At 48.0% G+C, this 12,767-nt stretch overlaps 1 protein-coding gene across 3 annotated transcripts in view; it reads left to right on the top strand.

The window, feature by feature from the left end:
• UBE2V1 (ubiquitin conjugating enzyme E2 V1) overlaps window positions 1–6,280 on the top strand; it is a 35,419-nt gene extending 29,139 nt beyond the window's left edge. For all 3 annotated transcript variants that reach the window (XM_023184184.1, XM_023184185.1, XM_023184186.2), the window contains 2 exons: window positions 3,174–3,299; window positions 4,495–6,280. In XM_023184184.1, the coding sequence (XP_023039952.1) occupies window positions 3,174–3,299; window positions 4,495–4,641 (273 nt within the window). In that variant the 3' untranslated portion in view covers window positions 4,642–6,280. The remainder of the gene's footprint in view (window positions 1–3,173; window positions 3,300–4,494) is intronic.
• Window positions 6,281–12,767: the final 6,487 nt, after the last annotated feature.

Below are 12,767 nucleotides of genomic sequence, written 5' to 3'. Positions count from 1 at the left end.
TATTAAAGTCTAGCTTGGTGCTTTTTTTTTTTTTCTTAAGACACAGTGTTGCTCTGTCAGTCAAGCTGGAGTGCAGTGGTGCAATCTCGGCTCACTGCAGCTTCCACCTCCCAGGTTCAAGCATTTCGCCTGTCTCAGCCTCCCGGGTAGCTGGGACTACAGGCACCTGTCACTATGCCTGGCTAATTTTTGTATTTTTAGTAGAGACAGGGTTTCGTCATGTTGGCCAGGTGGGTCTCGAACTCCTGACCACCCGCCTCGGCCCCCCAAAGTGATGGGATTACAGTCATGAGCCACTGCCCCCAGCCTTAGCTTGGGGCTTTTTTTTTTCTTTTTCTTTTTCTTTTTCTTTTTCTTTCTTTTTTTTTTTTTTTGAGACGGAGTCTCACTCTGTGGCCCAGGCTGGAGTGCAGTGGCGCCATCTCGGCTCACTGCAAGCTCCGCCTCCCGGGTTCACACCATTCTCCTGCCTCAGCCTCGCGAGTAGCTGGGACTACAGGCGCCCACCACCACGCCCGGCTAATTTTTTGTATTTTTAGTGGAGATAGGGTTTCACCGTGTTAGCCAGGATGGTCTCCATCTCCTGACCTCGTGATCCGCCTGCCTCGGCCTCCCAAAGTGTTGGGATTACAGGCGTGAGCCACCGTGCCCAGCCTTAGCTTGGGGCTTTTAAATGATCCTTCAGCCTTAGCTTGGGGCTTTTAAATGATTCTTCAGGTATGTGTCTGGGATCACTTGACTTGAGGCTTTTTTTTTTTTTTTTTAAACTGTGTTCCAGTGAAATTGCCAGATGAACATCAGTGGTGAGAAATTTGATTCCTTAAACTGTAAGGAATTTCATCCTTGAATTGTGTGACAAAACCAAGGAGTATAATTTTGCTCCTTTCAGGATCCATTCAGTCGACACTGAGTATGTAGTTGTTGATGGAGACTATGATAGGTTCTGAAGATGGAGCTCTCATATTTTCCATAAATCTGTATGTGAGTCATGCCTTTGTTTGCTTCCTACTTACTCTGTGTACTGGGGGATTTTTTTTTTCTTTGAGGAAACACCTTAATTGCAATGAAGTGTTATTTTATAACATAAAAGTGTGAAGATAAACATTCATTCAACAAACATTTAAGTACCAATTCAGTTGAGGGCCCCAGTCAAGGCCCCCATCCTCCTTTTTCCTTGTTTAGTGAGGGTGTCTGATGCCTAATTGAGCCTCGGTTGGGAGGGCCTGAGGGGATTGGGAGGACTTCCAAGGGGAAGCAGCTGGGGTGAGAGCCCCAAGGTAGAGAGCACTTGGCAAGCTTGAAGAGGAATGGTGGGCAGGGGAGGGAGAAGAGTAAAAGAAGAGGAAGTTCCGGCCGCCCAGGTCAGTCTGGGAACTTTGGCTTCCTCTTCAGGTCACTAGGAGCCGGCAGAGGGTTAAGCCAGCACAGACAGCTTCCTGTTTTTAAGATGTCCGTCTTCTGGCTGCTGTGCCGGCAGCAAGAGAAAGACTTGGGGGAGTTCAGAAGAGGTGACGGTGGTGGAGGAAAGCGGATGGATACAGGGTCTCTTTCAGAGGTAGAACAGTGGGACCTTCTGACCGCTGGCAGGTAGAGTCAGGGAAAGGGGAATTGGGTTGCCTGCTAGATTTTTGCTTTAGCTAACTGGGTAGATGCTGATGTCACTTACTGAGGAAGAAGAGGGCAGGTTGAGGGTAGGTAGAAATTCACAGTTTTGGTTTGGTTATAGTTAGGGATCCCTGTGGACAAGAAAAGTTTCCATGGGTATATTATGAATGCCTTCTGAATTAAGGGTTTAAATCACATCCTCTGATTTATTCTCCCCAAAGACCACTAGATGCCGCTATTTACACCGGAGCAATTGACTTGCGCGGTACAAGACTCCTTTACTGAGGAGAGGGCACTGATGCCTGAGAGGGGAACCCGCAGACAGGGGAGCCCCTGCCTTTGAGGGGACTACTCTTAAATGGAAGACATCACCCTTCAGTGTGGTCTTCAGACACATGTGATAGCAGTGTGACTTCATATGGGACAGAAAGATAGGGACTAGGTGGTGTTTGAGCTGGGTCTTCAGGGTTGCAAGGCATTTCAGGTGCGGGCAGGGTGCTCCAAGCCAAACGAACAGTCGGGCAGCAGAGCACGTCTCACTGCTCATAGGTTAGACGGTACAATGAAGAGATTATTGACAGGGGGTTGGACTTTTCAGTGTTTCTCAACAAAAGCACAGTTAGCCTTTTAAGAAGGACTGTTTTTGGCTGGGTGCGGTGGCTCACGCCTGTAATCCCAGCACTTTGGGAGGCCAAGGTGAGCGTATTAACTGAGGTCAGGAGTTCGAGACCAGCCTGACCAACATGGAGAAACCCCATCTCTACTAAAAGTACAAAATTATCCGACCATGGTGGCACATGCCTGTAATCCCAGCTACTCAGGAGGCAGGAGAATCGCTTGAACCCGGGAGGCAGAGATTGTGGTGAGCCGAGATTACACCACTGCACTCCAGCCCGGGCAACAAGAGCAAAACTCCGTCTCAAAAAAAAACAAAACTGTTTTTCCCTGTGCCACCTCACCCACTGAATGTCAGTAATCTCTCAGGTCAGACTACCAAAAAAAAAAAAAAAAAGACTTCAGGGAGGGGTGGAACACCCCCATTGAAATCCCTTACCCAGTGCCTAATCCCGGAGTGATGGAGAAGGGGGAAGCAGCTCTGGGTCTGCACCCCTCCCTCATCTTGTCTTAATTTTGAGGTTCTCTAAAGCAGTGGCCTGCTCTGCGCTTTAATACCACATAGTGGTATTTAACTGATTGACTGATGATCCTGGTGAGTGGACATTTAACTTGGCTTCCTAGAGTAGAGAGTGCCTCTTACCATTCCCCAGAGAAGGACTGTAAAGTAGAGAAATTAACATAAAAACAGGTCCCTCTGATTAGACTTAACTTAAAACTTCACTGGTACTAGCTTAAATGCTTCATTTCTTTTTATTCCCCTAAGGCCCGGAAGTCATATAAACTAGTATAGGAGCTAGTTTAGAACTGCTGGCCTACCACAGAACAAGTAGACTCCATGCTGGAAGCAGATGTACCAGTTCTCCAGTCAGGGATAAATGGGGTTTCACAGGCTCTACCTTTTTGAATGCTTTGTTGTAATTGCGTGACATCTCTGTACCCTTTTTTTCCAGACAATTTATGAAAACCGAATATACAGCCTTAAAATAGAATGTGGACCTAAATACCCAGAAGCACCCCCCTTTGTAAGATTTGTAACAAAAATTAATATGAATGGAGTAAATAGTTCTAATGGAGTGGTAAGTTGTTTTTTCTGCCCCACTTGTTCCTTGGGGTAGACAATTGCTTTGTACTTAACATCGGGAGCTTTTAGACTGGGCCCAATTCCGTATGTTCTTTGGTTATTTGTTGATGAACTGTATCACTGTGCATAGGAGCACAGATTTGGGGTGGGGCCTATTTCCCAATTATATCTGGCAATCACTCATATAGCACTTACCCTGGGCTAGTTCTGTACTGGTCTCTTTGAGATATGAGCTCTTTCAGTCCTCACGCCATCCCGATGAGGTAGAGATGAGGAAACTGAGGCACAGACATAGAAGATCTTTCCCAGGGCTACACCTTTACCCCCTGGGCCTTATTTGTGAACCACTGGCACATAATATTTTTTCCTTTAAGTGCCTTGCTTTTTTATTTTTACTACCATAAATGGAAAACCTGTCTCAGTTGTCATAACTGGGCAATAATGGCGACAGTAAATATTACAAAAACAGAGCAATGTTAATAAATCTTGAATCCATGTGTCGTTTACCCAAAGGCTTTGAGCCTTTGAGGCCTGCTCTCCTGCAAGTGTTGAAGGGATGCTACACATTAACATCACACCAAGCCTTCATCTTTGAGATACTCAGAAGACTGGAAAATTGAAAAGCGATGAGCTTCGTTACAGTGTGTTTGGTGTTTAATCCTGAATCTGAGTTCCACCTAAAGTCCTGAGCCCAGAACTCAGCCCATGCTTTGGGGAATTTATTTTGGGAAATGCTGCCCTAATCTGAGAGGCACTGGCTCTGTGGCAGACCCTTGTCACTAGAGCACGGGTCCTGGCCACCCTTTGCCTTGGCTGTCCATACTGCCCTGCATGCACATCTGTCCCCCCTACCTGGGCGCAGTGAAGAGGACAGGCCCTGAGCGTGGCAGCAGCCAGCCCAGCTGCGGCCATTGTGGAGCCAAGTAGGGCTGGGTTGAGTCTCACCAAGTGTCAGTACCACCGTTTCCTTATCCCAGATAGTAAGCGTTCAGGACACAAAAGGGAAAGGCAGGCTGACTGGAGGGACGGACTCCAGCAGGTAGGTATTCCTCATGTAAGGTATTAGGATTAGCAGCAGGTTCAACTTGAAAACTACATCTTACTCCAGTTTGCATCTTAGCTTAGCCCCAGCACATAGCTGTTTTGTTTGAGAGGCTGAGAGTAATTTGCTTTTGTTTGCCTTGTTGTAGGTGGACCCAAGAGCCATATCAGTGCTAGCAAAATGGCAGAATTCATATAGCATCAAAGTTGTCCTGCAAGAGCTTCGGCGCCTAATGATGTCTAAAGAAAATATGAAACTCCCTCAGCCGCCCGAAGGACAGTGTTACAGCAATTAATCAAAAAGAAAAACCACAGGCCCTTCCCCTTCCCCCCTAATTCGATTTAAGCAGTCTTCATTTTCCACAGTAGTAAATTTTCTAGATACGTCTTGTAGACCTCAAAGTACTGGAAAGGAAGCTCCCATTCAAAGGAAATTTATCTTAAGATACTGTAAATGATACTAATTTTTTGTCCATTTGAAATATATAAGTTGTGCTATAACAAATCATCCTGTCAAGTGTAACCACTGTCCACATAGTTGAACTTCTGGGATCAAGAAAGTCTATTTAAATTGATTCCCATCATAACTGGTGGGGCACATCTAACTCAACTGTGAAAAGACACATCACACAATCACCTTGCTGCTGATTACACGGCCTGGGGTCTCTGCCTTCTCCCCTTACCCTCCCGCCTCCCACCCTCCCTGCAACAACAGCCCTCTAGCCTGGGGGGCTTGTTAGAGTAGATGTGGTTTCCGGTCGCAGCCTGTGGGACTACTGCTAGGTGTGTGGGGTGCTTCGCCTGCACCCCTGGTTTCTTTAAGTCTTAAATGATGCCCCTTCCAAGCCATCATCCTATTCCCATGCTCCTCCACTCCCACCCTTGGCCGAAGCATAGATTGTAACCCCTCCGCTCCCCTCTGAGATTGGCCTTCGGTGAGGAATTCAGGGCTTTCCCCATATCTTCTCTCCCCCACCTTTATCGAGGGGTGCTGCTTTTTCTCCCTCCTCCTCAAGTTCCTTTTTGCACCGTCACCACTCAACACCTTCCATGACACTTCCTTGCTTTGGCCAGAAGCCATCAGGTAAGGTTGGAAAGAGTCTCTGACCTCCCTTGTTTAGTTTTGGAACCGTACTTACTCACTGTCCACCAGCCTGGGAAATGAATAATGGGTCCTCAGCCCTGCCACCCTCTGCTGTCATCAGCTGATGCATTGTTTTTAGCTCAGGTTTTGATAAGGTGAAAAGAATAGTCACCAGGGTTACTCAGACCTGCCAGCTCTTGGAGTCCTTGGTGGTTGAACTTGGAGAAAGACCACATGAAGACACGTGTAAGCACACATGATCCCTCTGAATTGCTTTACTTTCCTATAATTGTTTTGCTTTTAAAAATTGAAGAAGTTTTAAACAGGGCTTTCATTTGGTCATCCTTGCAATCCATTGGGGTCTAGTTTGGAATCTGACAACTGGAACAAAAAGAACCTTGAATCCGGTGCATGCCTTGGTTTTGGTGCTGCTGCTTCCCAAGATCCTCAGCAGGGATTAAGAAAGAACCCGGTGTGCACAGCAGATCCCCGAAATTGGTGGGCTTGACCTCCTAGCAAATTGCTGCGTCTTTCCACTTGCTGTTCAGGACCACTAAATGCTGAAATTTGGATGCATACTGAAATAAAAGCAATTCATTGTGTACTAAAGGTTTTTTTTTTTTTTTAATTTAGTATTTGTGTAAAACCACCTTTTGAAGCAACAACTATCAAGTCTGAAAAGCAATTGATGTTTCCATTAATCTTTTTCCGGGGGGAAAACCTTAGTTCTAAGGATTTAACATCCTGTAAGTGAAGTTTAACATAACAGTATTCCATAAGCAGCCTTTTTATTGTCAGACCATTGCCTGATTTTAATATAATAAAAAAGAAAAGTGTGCGTTAATATTTAACAGGCTGTACTCTTCTTCCTCTTGGCATATTAGGGACAGAATTTAATGTTTTAGATGCTTTGGGGTTCTAATTTGACATCCTAAAGCAGGGGTCGGCAAACTTTTTCTAAAAGGGCCTAAATTAGTAAATATATAGGCTTTGCAGGCCAAGAGGCAAAATGTGAGGACATTGTGTGAGTACTTATATTCTGAGAGAAAACAGATTTCCCAAATTTGTAATTGGTGAAATTCAAAGTAGAGTTCTGTTTATTTATAATGTTATTGGCCCACTAACATGAAGATTGGAGTTCTTTTAGGAGATAACATGTTGTTTAATTGGGATTCATTCATGTTCCCTGTCATCAAGCCTCTTGCAAATGTTCATCTGTAAAAATGTTCTTCATGCTAGAAGCCATACAGAATCAGGCAGTGGGCTAGATTTGGCCCATGGATCATAGTTTGCCAACTCCTGTCCTAAAGATGGTAGGCTTCTTTTTTTTGAGACAGAGTTTTGCTCTTGTTGCCCACACTGGAGTGCAATGGCATGATAGCTCACGGTAACGTCTGCCTCCCAGGTTCAAGCGATTCTCCTGCTTTAGCCTCCCAAATAGCTGAGATTAGAGGCACCTGCCACCACACCCAGGTTTTTTTTTTTGTATTTTTAGTAGAGACGGGGTGTCACCATGGTTGCCAGGCTGGTTTGGAACTCCTGACCTCAGGTGATCCACCCACCTTGGCTTCCCAAAGTGCTGGAATTAAAGGCGTGAGCCACCGTGCCCAGCCCAAGATGGTAGTTTAAAAAAGGGTTCTTCCTTTGGTTTAAGTATTCTCATAGGTCTTGAGCTATTAAGACTCCACTAGAAGCCAGTTATTGGCTGGACTTAGTAGTCTGTTCAGAGAAAAAAAAATCTTAGGATGGTCACGTGTATTGCTCTGATGTTTAAAAAATTTTTTTGATCTGATGATTAATGATTTGTCTACCATCTACTGCATATGCAGTGGGAACGTGTCTAGTTTTTACCCAGAGCTTGAACTTCCTGCTGTAGTCCCAACTACACACAGGTACGACCTTGGTGCCCTGTGGCAGGAGCAGGCTGTTCCCTCTGGCTGTTGGGGCCAGCTCAGGTGTGAGAAGAGCTGGCTGTTAGGAAAGGGCCAGGTTCTTCCCAACAGGCCACCCTCCAGAAAGCCCTGCCCAGATTTCTGTGGATGGTCTTTGGAGTCCTCTGCACGGACTGGTGCCCTTCAGTTCTGAAAGTACGTACATTGGGCCAGGAAAGAACCATGGGTTCTTCATCCTCAGTCAGCCCTCTCAAGGGAGGAGAGGAGCAGTTTCAAAATTATTTCAGGCTAGACATGGTGGCCCACACCTGTAATCCTAACACTGGGAGGCCAAGGTGGGAGGATCACTTGAGCCCAGGAGTTTGAGATGAGCCTGAGCAACATAGCGAGACCCCTGTCGCTATAAAAAGTTAAAAAATTAGCCAGTGTAGGCGAGTGCGGTAGCTCACGCCTGTAATCCCAGCACACTGGGAGGCCGAGTTGGACGGATCACAAGGTTAAGAGATCGAGACCATCTTGGCTCACATGGTGAAACCCTGTCTCTACTAACAGTATAAAGGATTAGCCGGGCATGGTGGCAGGTGCCTGTAGTCCCAGCTACTTGGGAGGCTGAGGCAGGAGAATGACTTGAACCCGGGAGGCGGAGCTTGCAGTGAGCCGAGATTACACCACTGCACTCCAGCCTGGGTGACAGTGAGACTCCGTCTCAAAAATAAATAAAAATGAAAAATAAATAAAATGCTGCTGGAAAACCCCTGAACAAATTCGTGGAATCTAAAGTTGGTCTCTTCTGTGCTGAGTGACCCCCAAGAGGAAAACAAATCCTGTCTCAAATCCTAGAGTGTGCACTTTACCTGGCTTTCCTGGGTCACAGCTGCGGTCCCAGCCCCTACCAGGTTTGTATACCAGAGGGGATGCGGGCTGGGTGGACCTGGACTTAAGGCCTGTGAAACAACACTCAAAACCGTCTGAGACAGCTGTTTGGATCTGTGATCTTGTGGGCATTGTCCCAAGTTTGTGTAATTTCCTCTTCCTTGGTGGTGGGTTTACAGATGGTCCAAAGTTTATGGACAGAGTTTAGGCCTAAATTGAGGGCACACAGGAAGTGCTTGTCTGAGGTTCAGATGTTGCCACCTTTTTTTTTTCCCCCCAAGACGGAATCCTCTTTATCGCCCAAGTTGGAGTGCAGTGGAATGATCTTGGCTCACTGCAACCTCCACCTCCCGGGTTCAAGCAATTCTGCCTCAGCTTTCCCAGCAGCTGGAACTACAGGCGTGCGCCACCACACCAAACTAATTTTTTGTGTTTTTAGTAGAGACAGGGTTTCACCATGTTGGCCAGGCTGGTCTTGAACTCCTGACCTCAGATGATCTGTCCACCTCAGCCTCCCAAAGTGCCATGAGCCACCGTGCCCAGCCAGATGTTGTTACTTTTGCCAGGTGGTTTCCCTGCGTCACACCTCTGGTCTCCAGCCCCTGCCAGGTTTCTGTCCCGGAGGGGATGCGTCCACTGGTAATTTTCACTGTGTGGAACCTTGTGGTGTGGGGAGACATCTGTCATTATCTGACAAAGGTTGGGGAGGCAGCGGGTGTAGAAAGCACCCCTTCTGGCTGACCAACAGCAAGCCAGCCATGGGGCCCCACACCCCGGATCTCTGACCGACTCTGGTCTTGGGGCAAGGGCCAGTTCCTTGGGCTGCATCTCCACTGGAGAAAGTTCTTGGCCCTCCGGGTGGGAGCACTGTTGGCTGTACTGTACCTTTAGCTGTGGTGTTGCCTAACGATGTGGATGCAGTCACGTAAACGGAGCGGCCCCTGCCTCTGTGCCCCTTTCCACCCTGCCCGGCCCTTTTTTTTTTTTAAGACGGAGTCTCAATCTTGTTGCCCAAGCTGGAGTACAATGGCGTGATCTCTGCTCACTGCAACCTCTGCCTCCCGGGTTCAAGTGATTCTCCTGCCTCAGCCTCCCGAGTAGCTGGGATTATAGGCATGCACCACCATGCCTGGCTAATTTTGTATTTTTAGTCGAGATGGGGTTTCTCCATGTTGATCAGGCTGGTCTTGAACTCCCAACCTCCGGTGATCTGCACGCCTCAGCCTCCCCAAGTGCTGGGATTACAGGTGTGAACCACCACACCCGGCCCCTGCTTGGCCTCTTGCACCTCCCCTCAGAGGACCTTGGGGAGCCCAGGGACAGTCATATTCCCTCTCTTGGCCTATCCCTTCTTGACGTCACTCCCTCATCACGGAGCCTCATGACAAAGTTCAAGATACAGCGTTAGGGACTTCCTTACTTGGCAGAGGAGGAAATTCCTTTAAGAAGAGGCAGCTTGGCCGGGCGCAGTGGCTCACGCCTATAATCCCAGCACTTTGGGAGGCCAAGGCAGGCGGATCACCTGACATCGGGAGTTCGAGACCAGCCTGACCAACATGGAGAAATCCCGTCTCTACTAAAAATACAAAATTAGCTGGGTGTGGTGGCACATGCCTATAATCCCAGCTACTCAGGAGGCTGAGTCAGGAGAATATCTTGAAGCCGGGAGGTGGAGGTTGTGGTGAGCCGAGATCGCGCCATTGCACTCCAGTCTGGGCAACAAGAGTGAAACTCCGTCTCAAAACAAACAAACAAAAAAGCAGCTTGCGAAAGCTTCATTCTTTCCAGTTTGCAAGAAACAAGCTGCTGGGGTGGGTGGATTGTACAGAGCTCTGAGCTCCAGGTGATAACAGATCAACCTCAAAGACTTCCTTGTGAGACCTGGGCAAGGTCACCTGCTAGATGCAGTCAGCTGTCACACACGGGCCAAGGTGACCTTGGGAGAGGGGAGACCTTAGGCTAGAGCCATCTCATTGCTGCTGGTGGCCCTGTCACTGTGAGAAGAAGACACTGGCCACATCCTTGGGGTTCTGACATGTGTCTGATGTCGTGCAGCTGGGTGAGGACAGGTGAGTGCGAAGGTATTACTAAGTACCGGGCAAATGGGCTGAGTGAATGCCAGATTTTTCTGATTTTCCAAGGAAGCTGTGAAGGCAGATTTTTACATGATGTCTCCCCACATTTTTGTGTCAATTAACAGAGTTGGCCGGGGCAGTGGCTCATGCCTATAATCTTAGCACTTTTGGAGGCCAAGGCTGGCAGATCCATTCAGCCAGCAAGTTTGAGATCAGGCTGGGCAATATGGTGAAACCCTGTCTCTACAAAAAATTTAAAAATTAGCCAGGCATGGTGGCACATGCCTGTAGTTCTAGCTACTTGGGAGGCTGAGGAGGGAGGATCACCTGAGTCCAGGAGGTCGAGGCTGCAGGGAGTCATGATAATGCTACTGCACTCCAACCTGGGCGACTGAGTGAGGCCCTGTCTCAAAAAACAAAACAAAACAAAAACCTCTCCTATCCCACTCAGAACAAAATAAAGTCATCCATGAGCTGTGCCCAGCACAGGCCACAGTTGAGACTACTATATGTGACTCTCTGTCACCAGCTGTCCCTGGTCCTCCCAAGAAGGTCAATGTGATGTTCCTTTAACCTCTAGGAGGTCTGTGGTTCTGGCAGCTCTGCCCAGGGACATGCTTGAGCCTGGGTGGCGGCACCTGTTTTTAGGAGACCCATGGGAACCAGACCCACAGGTAACTGAACCTGCTGCAAGATGCACTATTTATATACGATCAAGAAAAAATGCTTGGCATGGTGGCTCATTCTGTAATCCCAGCACTTTGGGATTCCATCTCAAAAAAAAAAAAAAAGGAAAAACGCTGCCAATTATAAGTGTAAGACACTATAACCGTAAGAAACATTCCAATTCCAGAAATGTGAAGATGTCCATTTTAGAGTCGGAAGGCGGAGTGGGTTTGTCAGCTGTGACAGGGAATGAGCCACTGCCGGTGAAGGCCAGAGACCACATCAAAACCCTGCTGACAAAATGAATCGGCCCCTTACACTATTGGGGGAAATCCGAGCTGAATTTTTATTTCAGCCCATTTTTATTTTATTAAATAGAGAATACATGATCCTAGAAGGGATTTCAAACAGCAGAAAGGAACAGAATGGCCGGGCGAAGTGGCTCAAGCCTGTGATCCCAGCACTTTGGGAGGCCAAGGTGGGTGGATCACTTGAGGTCAGGAGTCTGAGACCAGACTGGCCAACATGGTGAAACCCCATCTACAAAAAATGCAAAAATTAGCCGGGCGTGGTGGTGCGTGCCTGTAATCCCAGCTACTCGGTAGGCTGAGGCAGGAGAATCGCCTGAACCAGGGAGGCAGAGGGTGCAGTGAGCTGGGATGACACCACTGCACTCCAGCCTGGGTGACAGAGTGAGATTCCATCTAAAGAAAAAAAAAGAAGGAAAGAAAAAGAGGCCGGGCTCAGTGGTTCATGTCTGTCATCCCAGCATTTTAGGAGGCTGAGGTGGGCAGATCGCATGAGTTCAGGAGTTTGAGACCAGTCTGACCAACATGATGAAACTCCCTCTCTACTAAAAGTACAAAAATTAGCCGGGCGTGGTGACACATGCCTGTAATTCCAGCTACTCAAGAGGCTGAGGCAGGAGAATCGCTTGAACCTGGGAGATGGAGGCTGCAGTGAGCCGGGATTGCACCACCGCACTCCAGCCTGGGTGACAGTGAGACTCTGTCTCAAAAAAAAAAAAGGAAGAAAAGAAAAAGAAAGGGAACAGAGTGCAGGGTGAAGTCTCACCTCTGACCTCTGACCCCGTTCTCCCAAGGCAAGCACCACTGTGTGAGCCTCTGAGATGGCACAGGCAGCACGCAAGCGCCTGCATGTACAGCCAGCACCACCCCGCATTCTTTTTCCTCCCCTCATGCACTTTCCCCCACTTTTTTACCCAAATGGGAATGTGGTCTCCACTGTACTCCTCCCCGGGATATTCTTCCCAGCACCCTGCAGAGCAGCCTTGGGGATCTGCTCCTTAGTTAATCTCAACACACCTAGCACACGAAGGGCCACCACTACAGTGGCCAGGCCTGGACTGCTGGACCTGAGGTGGTCTCCGCTGCTCTGCTGCCCGCTGGCCTCAGGGCGTGTGTGTGCATTTGCATACCTCTGTAGAACACAGTTCTAGGAACAGGTTTCTCCATCCAAGGATACAGGCATTTTATTATTTTATTTTATTTATTTTTGAGATGGAGTCTCACTCTGTCGCCCAGGCTGGAGTGCAATAACACTATCCCGGCTCACTGCAACCTACGGCTCCCGGGTTCAAGCGATTCTCCTGCCTCAGCCTCCCGAGTAGCTGGGATTACAGGCGCCTGCCACCATGCCTGGCTAATTTTTGTATTTTTAGTAGAAACAGGATTTCGCCATGTTGGCCAGGCTGGTCTTGACCTCCTGACCTCAGGTGATCCACCTGCCTCAGCCTCCCAAAGTGCTGGGATTACCGGCATGAGCCACTGCAGCCAGCCAGATAGAGGCCTATTTTTTTTTTTTTTTTTTTG

Source organism: Piliocolobus tephrosceles, chromosome 20 (genome assembly GCF_002776525.5).
Source record: "Piliocolobus tephrosceles isolate RC106 chromosome 20, ASM277652v3, whole genome shotgun sequence".
NCBI classification, from domain to species: domain Eukaryota; kingdom Metazoa; phylum Chordata; class Mammalia; order Primates; family Cercopithecidae; genus Piliocolobus; species Piliocolobus tephrosceles.
This window is presented reverse-complemented; position numbering and strand designations above follow the sequence as displayed.